Genomic DNA, 24,316 nt, shown 5'->3' on the forward strand with positions numbered 1-24,316 from the left:
TTCTGTAATGCCAATAAACCGGGCAGATGGCTGGCTTATACATTAAGGAAGAAACAGAGTATGCGGACTATCGACTGTATTGATACTGGAGGGAAAGAAATTTATCAACAAAAATTAATTAAAGAAGCTTTTGTAGATTATTATACTAAACTATATGCTAAAGATGATATACAGAATGGACTTATAGAAAAATATTTAGAAAATAAAAGAGTTGCAAAAGTTACTAATCAACAAAAGGAAAGAATGAATCACCCTATAACAGTGGAGGAAATAATTGCAGCAATTAAACAACTGAAAACTGCCAAAGCTCCGGGAACAGACGGTCTGACTACAGTGTATTATAAAACTTTGCAAGCAGAAATGGTGGAACAACTTAGAGACTTATTTTGTAATATACAACAAGGGGGTAAAATACCCCCATCATGGAAAACAGCTTATATTTCTTTGATACCAAAAGAGCAAGCAGGTCCTAAAAAACCGGAGAATTATAGACCAATATCTCTTCTGAATAATGATTATAAAATTTATGCAAAAGTACTAGCCAACAGGTTGATGCCAGTAATTCAAAAGGTGATTCATGATGATCAAGCGGGATTTATAGAGGGTAGATATATGAAGGACAATGTAAGGCAAGTTATAGATTTATTGGAATATCTTGAGAAGAATAAACAGATCCCTGCAGTGCTGGTTTTTTTGGATGCGGAGAAGGCCTTTGATAGAGTGGATTGGAATTTTCTACTAAAGACTTTGAAAAAGATGGACTTTGGGGATCAATTTATACAAGCGGTATCAGCAATCTACCAAGAGCAAAAGGCACAGATTATTATTAATGGAAATTTAACAACAGATTTTAATATTGAGAAAGGAACAAGACAAGGTTGTCCGTTATCCCCTTTGTTATTTATTTTAACACTAGAAGTCTTGTTGAATACATTACGGGACTCGAACAGCATGAAAGGTATAGTGATAAGGCAAGAGGATTACAGACTAAGGGCATTTGCAGATGACCTGGTTGTTACCCTTTCACAGCCGATGGAATCAATAATCCAGATGAAAGACATTATAAAAGATTATGGTACAGTATCAGGATTTAGACTGAACCAGAAAAAAACTAAGATGATAGTTAAAAATATGACACAAGATCGAAAACATGAACTTGAAAGGATGGCAGGTTTTGAGATTGTACCAAAGGTTAAATATCTAGGAATTCAGGTGGCAGAATCAAATATGAAATTATTTCAAAACAATTATGAGGTGTTATGGTGAGATGTTCGAAAAGATATGGAGACTTGGAAAAAGCTGCAGCTCTCGCTACTTGGAAGAATAGCAGCAGTTAAGGTGAACATTTTGCCAAGATTTCTTTTTCTGTTTCAAATGATTCCGGTGCTTAAAAGTGATAAACAACTGAAAGAATGGCAAAGTGGAGTGAATAAGTTTGTTTGGAATGAGAAAAAACCGAGAGTGAAACTAAAAATTATGCAAGATGCTCCAGAGAGGGGAGGTCTTAAACTTCCAAACCTACAGATATATTATGAAGCAGCAGCTTTGACTCAAGTAAGCGATTGGTTTGGAAGGAAAAAGACTGGAATATTGAACATAGAAAGCTTTGACCTGGATCTTGGTTGGCATGCTTACTTATTTTATGAAAACAAAGTGGATAAAGTGTTCAAAAGCCATATACTTAGAGATTCGCTGATGAGAGTTTGGAAGAAGCACCGATTTAAATGGGATTACAAAATACCATTATGGTTGGATCTTGGTCATATCATGTGGAATACAAATATAATGTCACTCGGGGGGGGTTTATATAAAGAAGTTCTTTTTACAGATGCGGGCAGATGGCAACTAAAGACATTAGAGACACTGTTGGACGAAGGGATTAACTTAACCTGGTTACAATATAATCAACTTCAACAGAGATGGAAAGAGGACCAAAAAACTGGTATTATGTTGCATGAGGAAGAATTGGTTAGACACATAAAAGAGAAAGGTCCAATGCATATTAAAAGGTTATATAATGTTTTGTTAGAAAGGGATTCAGAAACTGAATTGGTTAAAGATTGTATGATTAAATGGGCACAGAATTTTGCAGAACCAGTAATGTTGGAAACATGGGAGAAAATATGGGTTCAGAATGTTAAATTTACGCAATCGCAGAATCTGAGGGAAAACTTTTATAAAATGCTTTACAGATGGCATTTAGATCCCAAGAAATTATCCTGTATGTATCCTAATGTTCAGCCAAAATGTTGGAGATGTGACAGTCTAGATGCTACATATTATCATGTTTGGTGGAATTGCAAGAAAGTCAAGGCTTTTTGGATAAAAATATGGTGGGTTATGCAGAATGTTTTGAAGAAAAAAATGCAATTTTCTCCACAATTGTTTTTATTGGGTATAGTAAAGGGTTTTACACTGGATGAAACTAAGTTGATATTGTACATGATAACAGCAGCGAGATTATTGATAGGTAAATATTGGAAAAATGAAGCTTTACCCACTATTGAAGAATGGACTTTCAAGATGGCCAGTTTTGCGGAGATGGCGAAGATTTCAGCATATTTAAAAGATCGCTCACAAGAGACTTATGAATGGGAATGGAAAAAATGGATAGATTATGTGCAAAAAAAATACCAAGTTAGGAAGTATCAAATTGTTTTTCATTGAAAGTTATATAGAAATAGAAATGTATGAATTGTGAAGAGAGAAAAAATTATAGGGGGTTTGTTTTTCATTGAAAGTTATATAGAAATAGAAATGTATGAATTGTGAAGAGGGAAAAAATTATAGGGGGTTTGAGGGGTTCAAGTTTTTTTTTTATAAAAAAAAAGGGGGATTTTGATGGGATTATATTCTGTGGAAGTCAGAGGGGGAGGGTTAGGGGGGTTTGGGGGGGTTAGGGTGGGGAGGGAGGGGTGGGTTGGGGGGGAAAAAGTGGGGTGAAAATGTAATTGTAAAACTTTTGCAATAAAAAAAAAAGAATGCTACAATGGGCATAAATGATGACCAGTCATAAGTGCGAAGACCGGTCAAAAGTGCGAGGACCTGTCAGAAATCACTTTTTTCAGCCCTCTGAGTAGTCCTTTTGTGCATATGGACTACTCAGAGGGCTGAAAAAGTTATTTTTGACTGGTCCTCGCACTTTTGACCAGTCCTCGAACTTACGACTGTCTTCACATTTTACGTTTTTGCCCTATCTTGTCACCATGGTGAAGAGAAGCAGTTGTGAAATGAGTGACATGGTTGTTAAGAAAGCTGCACGGGCATAAATGTGAGGATGGTCATAAGTGTGAGGACCGGTCAAAAGTGCGAGGCCCAGTCAGAAATGACTTTTTTCAGCCCTCTGAGTAGTCCCTATGCACATAGCCACGCCCACCCGGTCACATAACCAGCTAGCCACGCCTACACAGTCACGTGACCAGCTAGCCACGCCTACACAGTAACGTGACCAGCTAGCCACGCCTACACAGTCACATGATTGCCAAGCCACACCCCCAACTAAGCCACGCCCACAGAACCTGTTGTTAAAAAAATTGAATCCCACCACTGGACACAGCATTGAGAATCTGCATATGAATTGTTCATAGTCCTGCTAAAAGAACTACATCAGAAGATAATTGATTTATTGGAAAGTAGGATAATTGGATAGAAAGAGAATTACGTTTTAAAAAGGTGAATTTAAAAAAAGGTTTCAATAATATTTGATGGTTTTTCTCTTATTTGGTTCTTCATTATTTTAGCTCCAAATGCAAAGAAATGCATCTATTGTATTCTATCAAACCAGGCCATAACAACATCTAATGTCATTAGAAATGAGTTGGATGGCAAATTTAATTTAAAAAATGCTCATCACTAATTCTGCTCAATGAGAAGACACACAATTCTTATTTTATTAAATTCATCACAATTCAGTTGGCAACAAAACATATAGGTTACAGTGGGTGTCCAAAATGGGAGACAAAAACAGTTTGGTGGCATATGATTAAACCTTATTAATGTTCTATGTGGATTGCAACTGTGCACAATGTTCCAAAAGGAGCAGAGCTTGCCTGTAGATACTGCTGCTCTTGAGTCTTATTATTTGACATCTGTCACCAAACATATGCTACTTCTTTGAAGCATGTCATAAATGGTCTTCGGGGTCAAGTATGTCCATTATTATTGTTAATAACATATGAGCACATTCAGAATAAAATGTGTGCCTCCACAGCAATCTGACCAGATGCTAAACTGAACTATAGCAAAATAATTTCAGTAGGTGACAGTACTGAGCTGATCTTGCAAAGCCAACCATTTCAGTTGTGTAGTACAGCTGTGTGATTATTCACAGGGGATTTAACAAAGTTTAATAGGAAGCATTCCTTTGAAGTTGCTTCAGGAAGCAAGGTGGCCCCCTGCCCTTTAAGAGTGAAAAGTGAAGTAAAACAATCCTATATCTTCCGCTTATTCAGTGGAGCACCTCTCAGCGTTTTCCCACAGAACACATGCTGTAGGTAAAAGCTGAGAAGAGCCTTCTCCCTGTTGTTGACTGAAGAAGGATTTCCTTTTTTCCCCCCTCAAGTTTTTTATTTTTTTATCAAAATATCAAATTAATGCGTGAACTGTATGGCATCTGGGTGTTATACATTTTAATACAAATGAAGTTAATCATAATCCTTATAGTCAATCCGCTTATATATTTCTAATAATAATAATGCATACTTATATTAATTTGTAGTCTGTCATTATTCAATTATTCCACATTTTCTCTTGTAATTACTTTCATTTTGAAATATAAAAAGTCTATATTAATATCCCCCCTCTTCTTATTTCTATCACTTATTCTAGCTTTTGATCATATCACCCTTTAATAAAAGAAAGCTTTTCCTTTCTTTCTTGTCTAACTTCTAATCATGTCACCTACTTAAAAGAGGAAAAAGGAAACGGATGCAGAAAGCAAGAGAAAAAAAGAAGTAACTCATAACAACGACAAAAGAGCATCTATCTATCATCCCTTGCCCGCTTCCATTCTTTCTTTACTATGCTTTACAAGAAAAATAGGAAAGGAGAGTAAATCAAAACAACAATATAATAATAAAAAGAATATCATCTATCCATTGTCTCTTGCCCGCCTCGAAATTTTAATTGCTGTGCTTTTTTTTTTTTGACTTGCCTCCCAAATTCCTCTCTTAAATCTGTTTCCTGAATGTTTAATCTAGGCATTCCTCCCACTTCTACCTTTTTCCACTGCCTAGTTTCTAGCCTTTCTACCCAAGCTCCTATCTTGCTTTCAGACCTCTCTTCCCCCTCTGATATATTCTCCCCCTGGTTTAATTCATTAGGCATTATTATTTCCACAGTTGTCTTATCTTTGTCTTTATCTTCCTCCTTCATTCCTTCAGTTGACTCTTCCTTTTCCTGGGTGTCTTGGTCTGTGCTTATCATCCCTTGTATAATATTCTCCATTTTGCCCATAGTCTCCTTAAATTCTTTCTCCATAATGTTTTTTAAATTTTGAAACAGTAAATCCAACTCTTGTATAATTCCACCCATCTCTCCTTTATTATGTACCTTGTTTTCTTTTGAAAAAAAAATCAGTTTTTATCCAACAATCCAAGAGGCTATTTATTCTATATTTAATTTACTAGTCCCAGTTCTTTATGTCCTGTTAACAATCAGTTCCATTTAAATAGTTCCAGAGGTTAAACTTGAGTCTCTACTAATCCAATAGTCATAGAGTGGCTAGAAGTAATTCAATAAAGATTTTCATATAAATTCCTTTGGATATTTCCAAGCTTGTAAAATAAAATTATTTTCTAATGTGTAGTTTTCTCTTTCATCAGCAGGTTGCACTCTCGGCTTGGATTTCAGTATAATCATGTTTCCAGCGTATTTTTAGTTATAAAAGGGTTATAACAAAAATAGGTTTTAAATGAATCCAGCATAAAAATACCTTCCCAGTACCACACCTTCCCAGCTTAAAGGTTTAATTTTCTATATATTTCAAAGTTTCAAAGTTTATTATTTTCACTCCAACAGTTCACTTCCTGTCAGGTGGTCTGGTACTTTCTCCGAGTGCCTAGCCACAGCTTAAACAGCTGATTTGGAGCCAATCATTCTGGATTACTCCTTGGGGTTAAATTAAAGTAAAAGAAAAATCCTCTTCCCCAGATCCACCACAGCTCACCTTCTTCTCTCCTGCACCAGTCTTAGCTGTTATTCATCGGTTATCCCAGCTTTGTAGCAGCCATCTTTAGGCTTCTTTTTCTTCTTGCTATGGCTGAGAGGGAAAAAAGACCCCGGGCCAGACAGGAGAAGTGCGATTCTCCCCGGCCTCACAGGATGCCCCTCTTTGCTTCACCCCCTCTTCAGGGCGGCTTAGGTTCTCCAGAGCCCACAAACAGGAAGAACTCAGCACAGGCAACATGGAGACCCATTCCTCTGTGTCTGAAATTGCCGTGACGTCAACCAGAAATCCTGAAGAAGCATTTCCAGTCAGAGGGACTAGATCATACTGGATTTCTTTGAGGGCCGGATCAGCATTGTAGTTCTCCGCAGGCCAGCGGGGGAGACTAGGTGGGTGGGGAGACAGGATGGACGCCTTCTGCAGCACTTTGCCGGCCAAAATGGGGCACGTGGAGGCCCTCCGAGACCCCCGCATGACCCGTTTTCATCCTCCCTGGTTTCCAGCAGCACTGCCCCGTGTGGCTAATAATGGGCCACGTGGGGGTCTCCGCACTGCCCGTTTTTGGCTGCCAGAGTGCTGCAGGAGGCCAGGGAGGCTGAAAATGCCCCCCCATGGTCCGTTTTGGCTGGCAGAAGCACCGTGGGCCAATCCCTTGATATTTCCAGGCCAGCCCTGCGGGCCAGATTTAAACACCCCACAGGCCAGATGCAGCCCGCAGGCCTTGAGTTTGACACCCCTGAACTAGGTACACATTATAGGACTGCCTGCGATATATGCTAAATTGTCCAGTGTATCCTGAACATCTTTCAGGCTCTGCAGCTTTGTTGAACATACTACAAAACCCTGCACTGTATGCTAAAACCACTCAACCTGAAGCTTCATCCAGACCTGATGCCCCTTTCCAAATCCTTTCGCCAGTGCTGTGGAAGAAATGCTGCTCCCAAGCAGTTTGGATGGGGCAGAAAGTGTGTTGACAGTGTTAACCTAAAATGTGGTGAATGCCAAGCAGCAACAAATGATGCAATACTTGCCAAAGTGCTTTCCAGACTGAATGACTCTGACATACCCTGTGGGTGATCCTAAAAGAAGCCAGCTGAAAGCACTTCAGCCGGCTTGGCAAAATCCCATTCCACATTACTGGCCTGAAGCAGCCCAAAGGCACTGAAATTACTTTGTTGAGATGAATCGGGTGGATTCTTCACAGGTTGAAGCAATCAGGTCATCTTTGAATCTCTATTTATCTGATCATTTTGCATGAATCGAATAGGTGGATGGCAGACCACCTGGAAATCCTAGTCCAAACAAATTTGGATACCTCAAAAATATCCTGGAAGAAGGCAAGGGCAAACCATTTTTGCATAAAGAAATTCAAAGATGAAGAGGAGCAGACAAATTAAAATGATTCTTCATATTGCTTTTTCCTATTAAATCCTATGAATTGACATGAAAAATACTTACTTTCCAATACTAAGCTATGAATATTCTTGTATGAGAATATATTGAGCACTCTAGTTTTTAAGAATGAAAAAGCAGTTTGAATAATTTGATAGTTATATCTACGGTATAACATATATACAGTATATATACCTACAGTTCAGCTGCCTGAGTCCTACAGATCTACAATTAATTTCTAGAGATGTAATTATAGCTTCTAAAATTGCACCCCTTTTTCTGTTTAATCAGCCTTCTACTGACAGTTTTTAACTTTTCTAATTAAGTTACTAAGGATGTCAATCAGTGATTCCATCATAGTGTTTTATGCCAGATGTAACATTCTTTATCAAAATAAATGTTAGTCTATAAAATTATCAATATGTTTGTGTTTAATTGAAGGACACTGCAGGAGAATACAATGCTAGATGGTTAGAATAGAAAAGAGCTGGAAGGGACCTTGGAGGTCTTCTAGCCCAGCCCCCTGCTCAAGCAGGAGAACCTATACCATTTCACATAAGTGACAGTCTAGTCCCTTCTTAAAAACCTCCAGTGATGGAACACCCATGATTTCTGAAGGCAAGCTGTTCCATAGGTTAATTGTCCTCACTGTAGGGAAGTTTCTGCTTAATCCCAGGCTGCTTCTCTCCTTGACTAGTTTCCAACCATTGTTTCTTGTCCTGCCCTCTGGTGCTTTGGAGAATAATTTGACCCCCTCTTCTTTGTGGCAGCCCCTCAAATACTGGAATACTGCTATCATGTCACCCCTAATTCTTCTTTTGTTTAGACTAGCCAAACCCAAATCCTGCAGCTGTTCTTCAAGTGTTTTAGTCTCCAGGCCTTTGATCATCTTAGTTGCTCTTCTCTGAACTTTTTCCAAAGTCTCAACATCTTTTTTGTAGTATGGTAACCAAAATTGGTTTCATTAACTGACATGTCCTGATATCAGCATAAAATATCCTTTCCAGAAAGGGAAGGCAGATAATGCACCAATGGAAATAAAACATGCTGTCAGTATAATCTTATTGTTAAAATAGATAGGAATGTTTTGTTTTCTTATTTCATCTTTGGAGGTTTTTTAAATATATATATTTAAGGAGTTGTGGAGGATGGTACAATCTGAATACCCCCCCCCCAAGTTTAACAAAAATATTGCCCTGATAATCATCCAGGAATCTAAATGCAATTCTATCAAAGTAGGAGGGGTAAGACAATTCAGCAACAAATTGCACCATTGCAATTGGTTAAAATTGAACATATGGTAAACAGAAGTCCTCTAAAGGACTCTAAAGTATTTTATAGTATATATATATCTATATATATGTGTGTGTGTGTGTGTGTGTGTGTGTGTTTTCTGAGGTTTTCGCGGGTGTTTGTATGTAGGTCTTTGGTTATTTGGGTTTTCTCCCGCGTAAAATTGGAGGTGTCTTGGCAACGTTTCGATGAAGTCTCATTCGTCATCTTCAGGCTGGTTTTCTCGGCTTCATGCTTCTAGGAGCAATGTGTGTGATCGCAGCTGTTTCTTCCTTTTAACTGTCAGTGGGGGTGTGAACTGATTGGGTGGGAGCTTGGCTGTGTTCTGATTGGGTGGAGGTGTGTTCTGATTGGTTGGAGGTTTGGCTGTGCTCTGATTGGATGGGGGGTTGGCTGTGCTCTGATTGGCTGGGTGTGTGTTCTGTTTATGTGGGGGCTTGGTTGTGCTCGGGTTAGTCTGAGTAGCAGGGGGATTTGAGCTGGTGAGCTGTGTTGCTGTTGTTTGGCTTCGTGTTCATGGCTGTGCCATCTCTTCATGTTGGGTGTCAGTCTGCTTCATGTATGGATTGGAGGGGTTTAAAGTGGCTAATGATGCAGCTGTGGTCTGGCTTCTGGTCCGTGGTCGTGCCTGATCATCAGTGTGGGTTTGAGTCTGCTTTCTGCATGGATGTGTGGTGGTTAAATCCTGTGTGGCTCTCGTGAGTGTGGGTCTGGTGTCATTCTTTGTGTTAGGGACTCGTTTGTCTATAAGGGCGGGTTTCCAAATGGCTGGCAGGCGGGAGGTATCATCTCATTTATTCATGCTGTGTGGACGTTTTTCTATCTCGATGGCTTCTCTGATTATTCTGTTGTTAAAGTGTTCAGTTTTGGCGATAGTTCTGGTCTTTTTAAAGTCAATATCATGTCCTGTGGCTTTGAGGTGTTGGATCAGGGAAGAAGTTGGTTCCTCTTTTCTAACTGAGTTCTTGTGTTCTTCAATGCGTGCACTTATTCTTTTGTTGGTTTGTCCGATGTATGTGGTGGTGCAGGTGGTGCAAGGGATTTCATATACTCCTTGATTTTCTAACTCAATTTTGTCTTTGGGGTTTCTTAGGATGGTGGATATTTTTTGGTTTGTGCAGAATGCTGTCTTGATATTGTGTTTGTGGAGGATCTTGCTGATTCTGTTTGTGGTACCTTTTATGTATGGGAGGAGGGCTTTGCCGTTTTCTTGTTCTCTGTTTTGGATTTTAGTGGGGGTTTCTTTTTGGATTAGGTTGGTGATCTTATTTCTTTGGAATCCATTGGATGTTAGTACGTTAGTGAGAGTGTGTAGTTCGGTTTTTAGGTGTTGTTCATCAGCTAAGCGTTTTGTTCTGGAGATGAGTGTCTTGGCTACGGAGTTGATCTGTGCTGGGTGGTGGTATGAGAGTGCGTGCAGATAGCGGTTTGTGTGTGTTTTCTTCTGGTAGATGGTGTGTCCTAGGGAGCCATTGGATTTATATATATATATATATGTATGTATGTATATAAAGTATATACATGAACATGATTAATGAAACAATAGCCACATAGAAAATGAAAAAAACAGTATAAAGATTTTTTCCTTTCAATGGGGAGAATAGTGTCTTCTTCTGGAGTTATTATTGGAAAATAATGATTTCAGGAAACCAAAAACTCAAATAGATTATATATCCAGCAGCAAATTACTTGATATACAGATTTTATATGTTTGTATGAATGAATGTTTGCATGTATGTAAAGTAAAGGTAAAGGTTTCCTAAGTTCAGTCATCTCCGACTCTATAGGGCAGTGCTCATCTCTGTTTCTTAGTTGAGGGAGCCAGAATTGTCCCAAGACTTCTCTATACTAGTCTCCCTTTATTTCTTTATCAGCAAAATATAAATTTGATATAAAAATGGTTTGTCATGAATGCGACTGCTTGAGGGCTCCTGGATTGGGGCTGAAAGGCGAAAGGGATGCAGTATGCTCCCTCCCACATGCTGGGATAGACGAGGTGTCTCGATAGAAAAACACCTATCTATCTATCTATCTATCTATCTATCTATCTATCTATCTATCTAATCTCGAACTATCCTAAAGATACAAGTTCCAGGTGTAGCTATAAAAGAAGAGGCAGACATTGCGATCTCCAGAACTTAAAATATATTATCCACTTAGAATAGAATGGAATGGAATGGAATGGAATGGAATGGAATGGAATGGAATGGAATGGAATGGAATAGAATAGAATAGAATAGAATAGAATAGAATAGAATAGAATAGAATAGAATAGAATAGAATAGAATTCTTTATTGGCCAAGTGTGATAGGACACACAAGGAATTTGTCTTGATGCTTATGCTCTCAGTGTACATTAAAAAAAAGATACATTAATCAAGAATCATATGGTACAACACTTAATGATAGTCATAGGGAAACAGTCAATAAATCTTAAGGATACCAGCAACAAGGTTACAGTCATAGTCATAAGTGGGAGGAGATAGATGATAGGAACAATGATAAGATTAATAGTAGTGCAGACTTAGTAACTAGTTTGACAGTGTTGATAGAATTATTTGTTTAGCAGAGTGATGGCTCAGGTATAGTTTTTTTTTTTTTTTTTAAATTTGATTTATATGCCGCCCTTCTCTGGAGACTCAGGGCGGCTTACAATGCGTTAAGCAATAGCCTTCATTCTTTTGTATATTTTATACAAAGTCAGCTTATTGCCCCCACAAACTGGGTCCTCATTTCACCTACCTTAGAAAGGATGGAAGGCTGAGTCAACTTTGAGCCTTGGAGAGATTCGAACCAGCAGAAATTGTAGGCAGCTGTGTTAATAACAGGGTGCATTAAACCACTGTACTATCAAGGCTCTATAGTTGTACAGGGGAGTAACATTTCTCCTTATACTTGTGAGATACCTCATGGGACTTTCTCGTGTCTAGTTGTTCTGGTGTGCAGTGCTCTATAGTGTCGTTTTGAGGGTAGGAGCTGACACATTTTTTGTCCAGGATGCAAGGGATCTGTAAATATTTTCACAGCCCTCTTTTTTACTCGTGCAGTATACAGATCCTCAATGGAAGGCAGGTTGGTAGTAATTGTTTTTTCTGCAGTTCTAATTATCCTCTGAAGTCTGTGTCTGTCTTGTTGGGTTGCAGAACTAAACCAGACAGTTATAGAGGTGCAGATGACAGACTCAATAATTCCTCTGTAGAACTGTATCAGCAGCTCCTTGGGCAGTTTGAGCTTTCTGAGTTGGCACAGAAAGAACATTCTTTGTTGTGCTTGTTTGATGACGTTTTTGATGTTGGGTGTCCATTTTAGGTGGTGAGATATGGTAGAGCCTAGAAATATTAAGGTCTCTACTGTTGATATTGTGTTGTCTAGTATTGTAAGAGGTAGTAGTATCGGAGGGTTTCTCCTGAAGTCCACCACCACTTCTACGGTTTTGAGTATGTTCAGTTCCAGATTGTTCTGGTCACATTACGAGGCTAGTTGTTCAACCTCCCGTCTGTATGCAGATTCATCATGGTCTTGAATGAGACTGATCACTGTTGTGTCATCTGTGAACTTCAGTAGTGTCAGCCTCCGACTTTCCGCTTTGGCTGCCATAAGAAACGGGGGAGGGAAGAGCGGAGGGGGAGGGAAGCAAGCTGGTGGATTTTTGAAGAAATGAAACCTAAGCACCGGGTCAACCGTCATCGCGTTCCTGATTGATGACGATGCCAGACGTGTGTCCACCTGACCTCTGGGAGACCTTTGGATTGGGTGATTGATGATGAACAGTGGGAGGGGATGCTTTCTATATGCAACTTTCACGCCTAATGCTTTAGTTTCAGCTTTCCTTGATTGCGTTCATTTCATTTTCCAGTAAAAGTACATTAAGCTGAAACTCACTTTAGTCATCCCGGAAAACCACCAAGGGGACTGTGATCCAGATCATGTCAGATCAGGGGACTGAAGAAACGCAAATGGGAGCATCGGAGTCAGCGATGCCTCCATTTCAAACAGAGGAAGAAACTGCTGAATGGTTGAGAAGACTCTGGCTCCCAGAGGAGACTGAGGAAACCAGATGGTCGAAAGGAGTAGGAAGGCTGCCAGACTAGGGAGGGACCCCCCAGGGTGTAACCAGCTCCAGACCACGTAAGGGGGAGGCAGTGTGGCTGCAGAAAGAAAAGGAGAAACTCATGCTGGCACAGGCAGCGCAACTCCTCTGTGGTGTTGAAGAAAAACCGTGAGTTTTATGGGTTCCCTGTGGAGAAGGGAGGAGACGGCCCCAGAGGGAAGTCGGAAGAAACAGCTTGTGGGGGAGGAGATGAGGAAGCTGAGGAAAGAACATCTCAGACTTCAGGGGCTCGAGTGAGGGATGCAACAGGTCAGAGACCCCCAGCCTTGCAGGCTCCTCCCCGCAGACATAAAAAACCAAAAATTCCCCCCCCCTAACTGGGAAATATGATGGGAATCCGAAGACCTTGGGTTATTTTTTGACTCAAGTGTGGAACCACATGCAAGATGGGGAGGGAAACTATTTGTCAGATGCTGCTTGAATGAGATGCGTCACGAGCGTATTAGAGGGAGCCGCAGCTGAATGGATGATGGTCCTCCACAATAATGACTCCCCTTTGCTAAGAAACTACAACCAATTCATGGGAGCTCTTAGGAGGCATTTTGAAGACCACCTAGCTGAACGGAAAGTGAGACTTCGAATGAAAAGCATCCAGCATGGTCGGAGATCAGTGGCAGAATACACCCAAGAATTCCGCGAGCTGGCACCCTTCATGACAGGGTGGTCAGAAGCGGCTCTCCTGGAGAGTTTCAAAGATGGGCTGAATGAAGAGATATACAAGGATTGTAAAGGCCGGGGGGTTCCCGAAGATTTGCAGAGTTGGTATATAACAGCTGAGGATGTGGAGATCGAGCTGGCCCGAAGCCGACTCAGAGGGGGGCATGCTGGAGACCCGTCATCCTCCTTTTACCGTAAGGGAGCACCTAAAATGGCCGAAAGGAAAGCAGAATTCAAACCAAAGTCAAAGCCTTTCACCTGTTTCAAATGTGGGAAGGAAGGACATCAGGCTGCTGAATGTTTCTCCAAACCAGTACCTAAGACCACCAGTTTGGGGCCCAGGAAGGCCAACAAAACACCCGCAAAAACCCACGGCACCGCCCTGAAAGGAGAAGTCATTGAGTTCGCTCCCTGAAACGAGGGTGAGTTGGGAACTCCGACCACTGCCGACAACAGCGGGACGGACTCCGACTCAGACTATCTGGTGAGTCACACCGAGGACCCCATGCTCATCCCCATAGAAATAAGGGTGCCATCCACAGGGACACAAGCGCAGATATTAGCCCTACTAGACTCTGGGTACACCAGGTGCATAATCAGCCCGAAAGTGGTGGAAAAGATGGGCCTGAGATTAAAAACGCTAAAAAGGCCTATTGCGTTCTGTCAGTTGGACGGATCTATTGCAGGAGGGGGCCCAGCGAGTTTTGTGACTGAACTCATTGAAATGCAGCTGGGGGATCATGTAGAAAATCTCAGATTCATTGTGGCCCCTGGCATGGAACGACCCCTCATACTTGGACTGCCATAGCTCCGTAGATGGAACCCACGAGTTAATTGGAAAACCGGGATCTTGCGTATTCGCACCGGAAAACCGAGATTGGAGAGGGAACCCCCCCCTAGAAGATAGGTCAGGACCCGAAACTGTGGAAATGGCAGTAGGCCACATTGAAGGAGAGGAGAAGATTCCAAAAGAATATTGGGATCTCCGCGAAGTTTTTAGTGAAAAAGCCTCAGATGTACTGCCCCCTCACAGGGCTACGGACTGTACCATTGAAATACTCCCCGGTGTGAAACTTCCTAAACCAAATATCTACCCCATGACCCCTCAAGGATTAGGGGAATTGCGAAACTTTATTGATAAAAATCTAGAACGGGGGTTTATTAAACCTGCCAAACCAAAAGTGGCAGCACCGGTGTTTTTCCGAGAAAAGAAGGATGGTTCCTTTTGCTTGGTAGTTGATTATAGGAACCGAAATGCGATTTGTGTAGAGAACGCTTACCTCCTACCACTCATGAAGGACATGTTATCTCACTTAGGAAAGGGAAAAATCTTCACCAAACTTGATTTATGGGAAGCTTACTACCGAGTGAGAATTAAAAAGGGAGATGAGTGGAAAACAGCATTTAGCTGTCCACTTGGATGTTTCCAGTTTAAAGTACTCCCATTTGGACTACAGGGAGCCCCTGCAGTATTCATGCAATTATTATTTTTTTTTAATTTGATTTATATGCCGCCCTTCTCCGAAGACTCAGGGCGGCTTACAATGTGTTCAGCAATAGCCTTCATCCTTTTGTATATTTATACAAAGTCAGCTTATTGCCCCCACAATTGGGTCCTCAATTTACCTACCTTAGAAAGGATGGAAGGCTGAGTCAACCTTGAGCCTTGGCGAGATTCGAACCCTGCAGTAATTGCAGGCAGCTGGTCTTAATAACCAGCTTAATAACAGGGTGCCTTAAACCCCTGTACTACCAAGGCTCTTATTAATAAAGTACTGCATGAGCACCTTTTTAAGGGGGTTCTGGTCTACTTGGACGACATTCTTATCTACTCAGAGAACATGGACGATCATGTAAAATTGGTGCGAATGGTTCTGAAAAAACTCAGGGCTGCTAAACTATATGCCAAACTTTCTAAGTGCGAGTTTCATCAAAGTAAAATTGACTATCTTGGATATCGCATATCACATGAGGGGATAGAGATGGACCCTGGAAAGGTTCGGGCCGTATTTGAATGGACCGCCCCACGCACCCGCAAACAGTTACAAAGTTTCCTGGGGTTTGCAAATTTTTATAGACAGTTTATCCCCTCATTTGCCAAAATAGCACTGCCTATAACAAATCTACTGAAAACTAAGGGTGAGGCAAAACCAAGGCCCTCACGACCTCTTGAATGGACTATGGAGTGTCAAGCAGCTTTTGACAAATTGAAACGACTCTTTGCTGCTGAGCCGGTCCTCAAACATGCAGACATGGAAGAGCCTTTTGTAGTACAAGCAGATGTGAGCGACGTGGCTGTGGGAGCAGTACTTTTGCAAAAGAACGCAGAAGGGGAATTACAACCCTGTGCTTACACGTCCCGTAAATTATCAGAAACTGAGAGGAGATGGGCCATATGGGAAAAGGAAGCTTTTGCGGTGCGATGGGCATTGTTAACGTGGAGACAATTTCTGGAAGGAGCAAAGCACCCTTTTGAAGTTTGGACAGATCACAAAAATCTGGAGGCGTTGAAAACACCACGTAAACTGTCACCTAAGCAAGCTCGTTGGGCCCAACATTTCAACTGTTTTAATTTTACCCTACGCTACATTCCTAGTGGAAAGAATTTCATGGCGGATGCTCTCTCCAGAATGCCTCAATACAACAGTACCAAGAAAGAAGTGGTTCAACCCATCATCCCTTCCACACAACTGGCAGCGCCCATGACTACCAGAGCTCAGGCAAGGGCCGATCCAGCTTTTTCGGACGACCTACTACAGAAATTACAAGAAGCCTTAAAAACTGACGAATGGTTTAAAACCCATTCAAATGAATGCACTCTCCGTGATGGTCTAGCTTGGATTGGGGCTAAATTGTATGTTCCCGAGAGTTTAAGACTAACAGTATTACAATATGCTCATGATGCCAAGGCAGCCGGACACTTTGGATTTGTTAAAACTCTACATCTTGTTAAAAGACAGTTTTGGTGGCCTGCCCTCAAAAAGGGCCGGACAACGTGGCTAGTTGTCCAGTGCGTGCCTCGGCTAAAAGATCTCCGGGGAAGCCACCTGGGTTGTTGCAGAGTGTAGCAAGACCGGATGCCTCTTGGAAGGAAATATCCATGGATTTTATTGTGGACTTACCAGAAAGTGAAGGGTGCACAGTCATTTGGGCAGTAACGGATTTGTTCTCCAAGCAAGTACACTGAAGGGGAGCAACATTTCGAAGTCAAAGAAATTTTAGACTCTAGGAAGCACCATGGTAGGGTGCAATATTTGGTGGCCTGGAAACATTTCCCGTTGTCTCAAGCTGAGTGGGTGAACAAAAGTGATGTCCAGGCACCAAAGAAAGTGCAGTTGTTTCACAACAAATATCCTGATAAGCCTTAATGTCTATTTTGCAATCTTTTTCTCCCTTCCCTTCTTATTCCTTATTTAGGACTAACGTCTTTTCTCTGGAGGGGCCGAATGTCAGCCTCCGATTTTCCTCTTTGGCTGCCATAAGAAACGGGGGAGGGAAGAGCGGAGGGGGAGGGAAGCAAGCTGGTGGATTTTTGAAGAAACGAAACCTAAGCACCGGGTCCACCGTCATCACGTTCCTGATTGATGACGATGCCAGACGTGTGTCCATCTGACCTCTGGATTGGGTGATTAATGATGAACAGTGGGAGGGGATGCTTTCTATATGCAACTTTCGCGCCTAATGCTTTAGTTTCAGCTTTCCTTGATTGCGTTCCTTTCATTTTCCAGTAAAAGTACATTACTCTATAAAATATGGAGTTTGGCTCATTCTTTCCTGGACTTTGAAGGAAGCAAACCTGACAAGTAGTTTAACAGATAGATCATTTGAGATGCAGTCATTGGTATATAGAGAGAAGAGAAGTGGAGAGAGCACACAGCTTGTGGGACCCCTGTGCTAATTGTACAGGTATCTGATGTGATTCTTAACTTAGCTTAGCTTTACCTGCTGCTTCCTGTCTGTTAGGAAGCTTATGATTACCTTTCGTTAGCCTCTGCTAACATCATCAGAGTGTAAACTACCATTGAAGAGATATTCAGCCTTATATATTATTGATCAATTTGGCCATTGCGCATGTGATAGGCCCATTCACCCGCCTCCCACCTATAATTAGTTCTGTTGTTTTTACTTCAGACATGTTAATCGATGGAGGCTTGGTTCCTGTTGCTTCCTCCCTTATTGCATACCACTTGGGCTGCCCATCCCCAGGGAATAACACTGAGCTGTCAGCTATTGCTTTAACAGCATTCTCTCCAGCCTCCTCCCACACACCACCACCTCCGCCTCACAGGCACATTTGATATAGCAACCAAATTCGTTTGTTGTTTTGCCTGTGATCTTGTGACAGGCCCGGCTCGTTCCTCATTATCCATATCTATTGTGGCTTGAGGCTGCTCTGCTGGGTTGCTCAGCATTCAGCCCGGGTTGGCTATGCCTCCACAGAACATATCTGCATGCCCAAAGGGGGGTGCCGTTAATCTCTACTCCCAGATAGAAATCGATCTCTGCTCACCCTGCAGGATCCTTCCCAGTGCCTCAATGCTTGGTAAGCCGGTAACAGGTTGATGTGCTTATTGATGGAGTTGCTGTTGGAAAATAGGCGCCCCTTTTAGTTGCATTGCGGGCAATAACTTCAGCCTTTTGAAAATTGAATGTGTGATTGTGCTCCTTCATATGTGGTAGTTTACATTCTGGCGATGTTAGCAGAGGCTAACGAAAGCTAAGTGGATAATATATTTTAAGTTCCAGAGATCACAATGTCTGTCTCTTCATATATATATATTTTCTAGGAGCAATGTGTGATCGTGGTTGTTTCTTCTTTTCATATCCCTCTTCACCCAAGTGCCAATCAAAGAATCCTTGACAGCTATCCAAAACAAATATAACCCCCCCAAGCACATCCTAGATCTAACTAACCACTGCCTATCCAACACATACTTCATGTATAAAGGACAAAAATACAAACAAATAGAAGGAGCACCCATGGGATCACCCCTCTCACCTGTCATCGCAAACCTCTACATGGAACATCTTGAAACCCAAGCCCTTGAAAAAATCTGATCACAAACCCAAACTCTGGTTCAGATATGTAGACGACACCTTCGTAATCTGGCACACGGGAAAGAAAAACTGGACAACTTCCTCACACACCTCAACAGTCTACACCCCAAAATAAGGTTCACCATGGAAACAGAAGCTAACAACCAACTTCCCTTCCTAGATGTCTTAGTCTACAAGAAATCCAATGGCTCCCTAGGACACACCATCTACCAGAAGAAAACACACACAAACCGCTATCTACACACACTCTCACACCACCATCCAGCACAGATCAACTCCGTAGCCAAGACACTCATCTCCAGAACAAAACGCTTAGCTGATGAACAACACCTAAAAACTGAACTACATACTCTCACTAACATACTAACATCCAACGGATTCCAAAGAAACAAGATTATTAACCTAATCCAAAAAAAGACACCCACTAAAATCCAAGACAGAGAACAAGAAAACGGCAAAGCTCTCCTCCCATACATAAAAGGCACCACAGACAGAATCAGCAAGATCCTCCACAAACACAATATCAAGACAGCATTCTGTACAAACCGAAAAATATCCACCATCCTAAGAAACCCCAAAGACAAAATTGAGTTAGAAAATCAAGGAGTATATGAAATCCCATGCACCGCCTGCCCCACCTCATACATCGGACAAACCAACAGAAGAATAAATGCACGCACTGAAGAACACAAAAACTCAGTCAGAAAAGAGGAACCAACTTCTTCCCTAGTCCAACACCTTAAAGCCACAGGACATAAAATTGATTTTAAAAAAACCAGAACTATCGCCAAAACTGAACACTTTAACAACAGAATAGGCTTCCGGTTGGCACCGCCGGCATCGCGGACGGTCTTTTCGGACCGCCAGCCCTGCGATTCCGTTGGAGCCATTCTGACAGCGCTAATCAGCTGTCAGACGGCTTGAAAACCTCACCTTCGGGAGAAGAAGGAGAGGAGAGCTGGTGGGCGACGGTAGAGCTCCCGGGAGCCCCTGGAGTAATTCCAGGGGCTTGGAGGGTGAGAGCTCCCCGTTCAGCCCACTGAAGCTCCGGATCCGTGGTGACTCCGTTTTAAACGGAGCCAGACGCCGGCGACCAACTCTGCTCTCAACAAGGAGATTAATTGATTCCAAAAGCAGACAGAACAGAAGCAGGAGAACAAGCCTTTGCAAGTATGTTGCTTAACTCCTGGGATACATTGTTTCTATTTGATCTTGCTGAGCTGGAGGAGGAAATGGCGTCTTCATTGTGGCTGGAAAAGTGAAAGTTAAGTGCTTGTTAATAGATTTGTGCTTAGAGATTGGACTTAAGCTGTTGGGATTTGAGAGCTGGGTGTAGAAAAGACTATCTTGCTTGATAAACTACAAATAAATCTGAGAAAGCTGCTCAAGAGATTTTACGGGTTTGAAAAGAAAAATTCTTTTAAAATAATATGGCTTCCAAGCAAGGAGTTCCTGAAAGTGGTGGAAGCTCTCTAATGACATCAGAAATGACACAGAGAACTGACTCACAGAGCCAAGAGGATTTTTTTAGAGACCTTACAGAATTTATAAAGGAAGCCATGAACAACCAAATTGTAATTATTAATAACTTTACAGCAATCATGGAACGAAAATTTATAGAACTGGTGGAGGATATAAAAGCAAATGAGGATGTTTTTGAAGGAAAGCACAATGACAATGAAGGAGACATTTTGGCTAAAACAGAGAAGCTGGATTTGGCTGATTCTCAAGAATCTTCAAACTTTCTTCCTGCCCTTTTGGAATTAACTGACAGAACTTTTCAAAAATATAATTTGGAGCAGAAAGAAGAAGAAATTGACCAGCCCTACGAGGTTTCGGAAGATCTGGCAGAGGCTTTCACACAATTAACTGAAATGCAACAACTGGACTTTTCTTTGCAAACTCATCGAGTTAACTTTTCGTTCTATGAACTGACTGATTATTTAAGCAAGAAGAGTCGATATGGGGGCTCTAAATCAGAGGAAATGGTTCCAAGAAAGGGACAAGTTTTAAAGATACATCAACCCCCAGTTGAAATTCAAAACCTCCTCAAAATAAAAGTAAGAGGGAGGAAGAAAGATTGGAAAAAATACAGAAAGAAAGGAAGAATGGAAGATTAATTTTCTTTGGTCTAATAATTGATGTATTAATGACTAATTACAATGATTAAGTAAATGAATTAAGAACTCAATTAATGATTAATTAAGGTTTAAGAAAAATATTTGAATTTTGAGAATAAAAGTAGGAGGGAGAGTAAAATGATTAAGTAAATGAACTAAGAATATCTTACAGATGTATTACGAGAATTTTAGGCTTTGAATGATCTATTAGTGTTTGTGAATGTTTTTAAAACTCTTAGGCTTAAAGGATAATATGTTATTTTGAGTTTAAAGGGAGGTTGATGAATAATCTGTAGAAGGGGAGTTAAGGGGTCTAGGGGGTTTTAAGTCTTGCATTAATTTAGCTTATTTAAGCGTATGCTTGGTAAAATTTATACCCTGTTTTTCTTCTGGGAAGTCAGGGGAGGGGGTGGGAAGGAGGGGTGGAAGGTTGGGTTTATAAATGTTTAAATAGACAAGTGAAAATGTTATTTGTTTGATTATAAAAAAATAATAAAAACTTTTTCTCAAAAAAACAACAACAACAACAGAATAATCAGAGAAGCCATCAAGATAGAAAAATGTCCCCACAGCATGAATAAAAGAGATGATACCTCCCGCCTACCAGCCATTTGGAAACCTGCCCTTATTGACAAACGAATCCCAAACACAAAGAATAACACCAGACCCACACTCATGATAACAACACAGGATGTCACCTCCACACATCCACGCAAAAAGCAAACCCAAACCCACACCGATGATGAGGCACGACCACAAACCAGAAGCCAGACCACAGCTGCATCATTAACCATTTTAAACCCCTCCAATCCATACATGAAGCAAACTGACACACTCCATGAAGATGTGGCATGACCATGAACATGGAGCCAAACAACAGCAACGCAGGTCACGAGTTCAAATCCCCCTGCAACTCAGACCAACCTGAGCACAGCCAAGCCCCCACCCTATCAGAACACACCCCCAGCCAATCAGAGCACAGCCAACCCCCACCCAATCTGAGCACAGCCAAGCCCCCTCCCAATCAGAACACACCTTCACCTAATCAGAACACAGCCATGCTCCCACCCAGTCAGTTCATACCCCCACTGGCAGTTGAAAAGAAGAAACAACCACAATCACACATTGCTCCTAGAAGCACAAGGCTGAAGACACCAGCCTGAAGATGACGAATGAGACTTTGTCGAAACGTCGCCAATTTTACACGGGAGAAAACCCGAATAACCAAAGACCTACATACAAATACACCCGAAAACCTCAGAAAGCAAATTTGAGCTCAAATCCCCCTGCAACTCAGACTAAGCTGAGCACAACCAAGCCCCCACCCAAACAGAACACAACCCCAGCCAATCAGAGCACAGCCAAGCCCCTAACCAATCAGAACACACCTCCACCCAATCAGAACACAGCCAAGTTCCCACCCAATCAGCTCACACCTCCACTAGCAGTTAAAAGGAAGAGACAGCTGCGATCTCACATTGCTCCTGGAAGCACGAAGCCGAGAACACCAGCCTGAAGATGACGAATGAGACTTCGTCGAAACGTCGCCAAGACACTTCCAATTTTACGTGGGAGAAGACCCGAATAACCAAAGACCTACATACAAACACCCGCGAAAACCTGAGAAAACAAATATATATATATATATATATATATATATATATATATATATATATATATATATATATATATATATATATATATATATATATATCACATGCACTTTCTCTCTCTCTCTCTCTCTCTCTCTGTGTGTGTGTACATGTATATATGTCTATATACTGTATGTATGTATATTCTATTTAAACTATAATTATTTACTGTTTTTAACTTACCTTCATGTTGAACGTGGCATGGTTACAGGAATGCAAGTGACCATAGAATGTTTGAGCACAAAGTCCCTGGGGTGGGGGGGGACAAGAAAGATCATAAAAATCAGAAGATAAAAATCAAAATTGAACAAGCTGCAAAATATCATATGAAGACAACATTTGAATACAGTAGTTCTGTCTGGGAAACCAACTCACTGGGAAAGAGAACACTTAAGTACTATCCTGAAAAAAACACCTGAATGAAATGTGATCTTTTTAAAAAAATGAAATGGTACATCTTTTAATATAATAATTCCTGTATTTATAGATACATACATACAAATAAGAAAACTTAGGATTCTACATATACTGTACTTATTAAAAAATATGTTTCAGTGAAGTCTATACTTATATAATATGTACTATTCTGGATACATATTTATACAGAAGTGTTAATGGGAGACAAAAGTTATGCATGCTAAAATAAGGTAAAATAAAGATGTACTTATTTCAAATAAAAATAAGAATATTTCTATTTCTCAAAAAAGTATTTTAATATGTGTTATTTTCTGTGACTGGAAATGCACCAGAGCGATTGCCATTATATTAATGTTGGCTTAGTAGTTTTAGCTCTGTAGAAATTCTCGTCAAGTTGTTCTGGTCAAGTGGTCTTAAGCTGTTCTAATAATTCCCAGAAAGATTAAGATAAATTGCTATTCCCATTTTTTGTTTTTGTTTTTCCATATGCTATACATTCTATAGCTTCTATACATAATAGCTTGACTTAACTTTTTCTTTTTTATAACAGACTAGCTGAATACCCGTGATCCGCTACGAAACTATGTGATCAGGCTTGATAAATCAACACTTACAACTTGAAAATTAATGAGTAGTTACGATCGGCCTCTCCTCTCCCCTTCTGTCCCTCAGCCTTGCCCCACAGAAGCCTCCCCTATCCTATCCCCTGCTTGCTGCTGTGAAAGTAAAACTGAAACTGAAACTCCTCTCCTTTGCTTGTGTTTTGCATTTGGAACAGATTTCTTATCAGGTGGGGAGGGGGAGTAGAACTCCTTGGCATCAGAGCGTGTTAATAATAATATAGGAAATACTAATGCTCTGATGGTCATTTTGAAAAATCCTTTCTTAGTGAGCACCTAGAAGCCAAGAGGAACATGTGGCAAATTTCAAGTTGTAGGCTTTACGGTTTTGGAGATTTTGTGATGATGCGTGAGTGGTATTTCACTTTTATATATATAGATTGAGATGGTCTTATTTTATGTATATCTCTTGTAAACAAACAATGTGCTGAAAATTGTCCTTTTGCTGGGTAAATTAAATCAATTTACATTAATTTACATTAGATATTATTAATGTTGGTTTTTTTCCATTTTAGTTGTGATTTGATATTAATTTAAAGCTGCAGCCATACTTAGTTTCCCATTGTCTTTATTTCCATTTTTATTTTTTTTACTAGAAAGCTCCTTATCTTGATCAGTGAGTATGTGCATAAAGGGCAGAGGGAAGGGGGAATAAAGCAAAGTCAAACTTGCAAGATTCTGTTACTATAGCCAATATTACTGATTGTTTTAGTCTTCTTGTAGAGTTGATTTCTTGATTTGATCTACATAAGTGAAGCTAACATCAATCATGTGCGTTACTTCTCCCCTCCCCCCCCACATCATCTTGTGAATTAGGGAGGTGTCTTCATG

The 24,316-nt window shown here is 40.8% G+C and overlaps 1 protein-coding gene across 6 annotated transcripts in view; it reads right to left on the reverse strand.

Moving 5' to 3' along the window:
- Positions 1-24,316, reverse strand: part of SPAG16 (sperm associated antigen 16) — a 581,714-nt gene that overhangs the window by 149,439 nt on the left and 407,959 nt on the right. For 4 of the 6 annotated variants that reach the window (XM_070933195.1, XM_070933192.1, XM_070933194.1 and 1 more), the window contains one exon: positions 22,632-22,697. The exons of the other annotated variants lie outside the window; for them this stretch is intronic. In XM_070933195.1, coding sequence (XP_070789296.1) covers positions 22,632-22,697 — 66 coding nt within the window. The remainder of the gene's footprint in view (positions 1-22,631; positions 22,698-24,316) is intronic. 6 annotated transcript variants of the gene reach the window in all.

Source organism: Pituophis catenifer, unplaced genomic scaffold, assembly GCF_029215685.1.
Source record: "Pituophis catenifer annectens isolate HBS135680 unplaced genomic scaffold, rPitCat1.0.hap2 SCAF_1, whole genome shotgun sequence".
NCBI classification, from domain to species: domain Eukaryota; kingdom Metazoa; phylum Chordata; class Lepidosauria; order Squamata; family Colubridae; genus Pituophis; species Pituophis catenifer.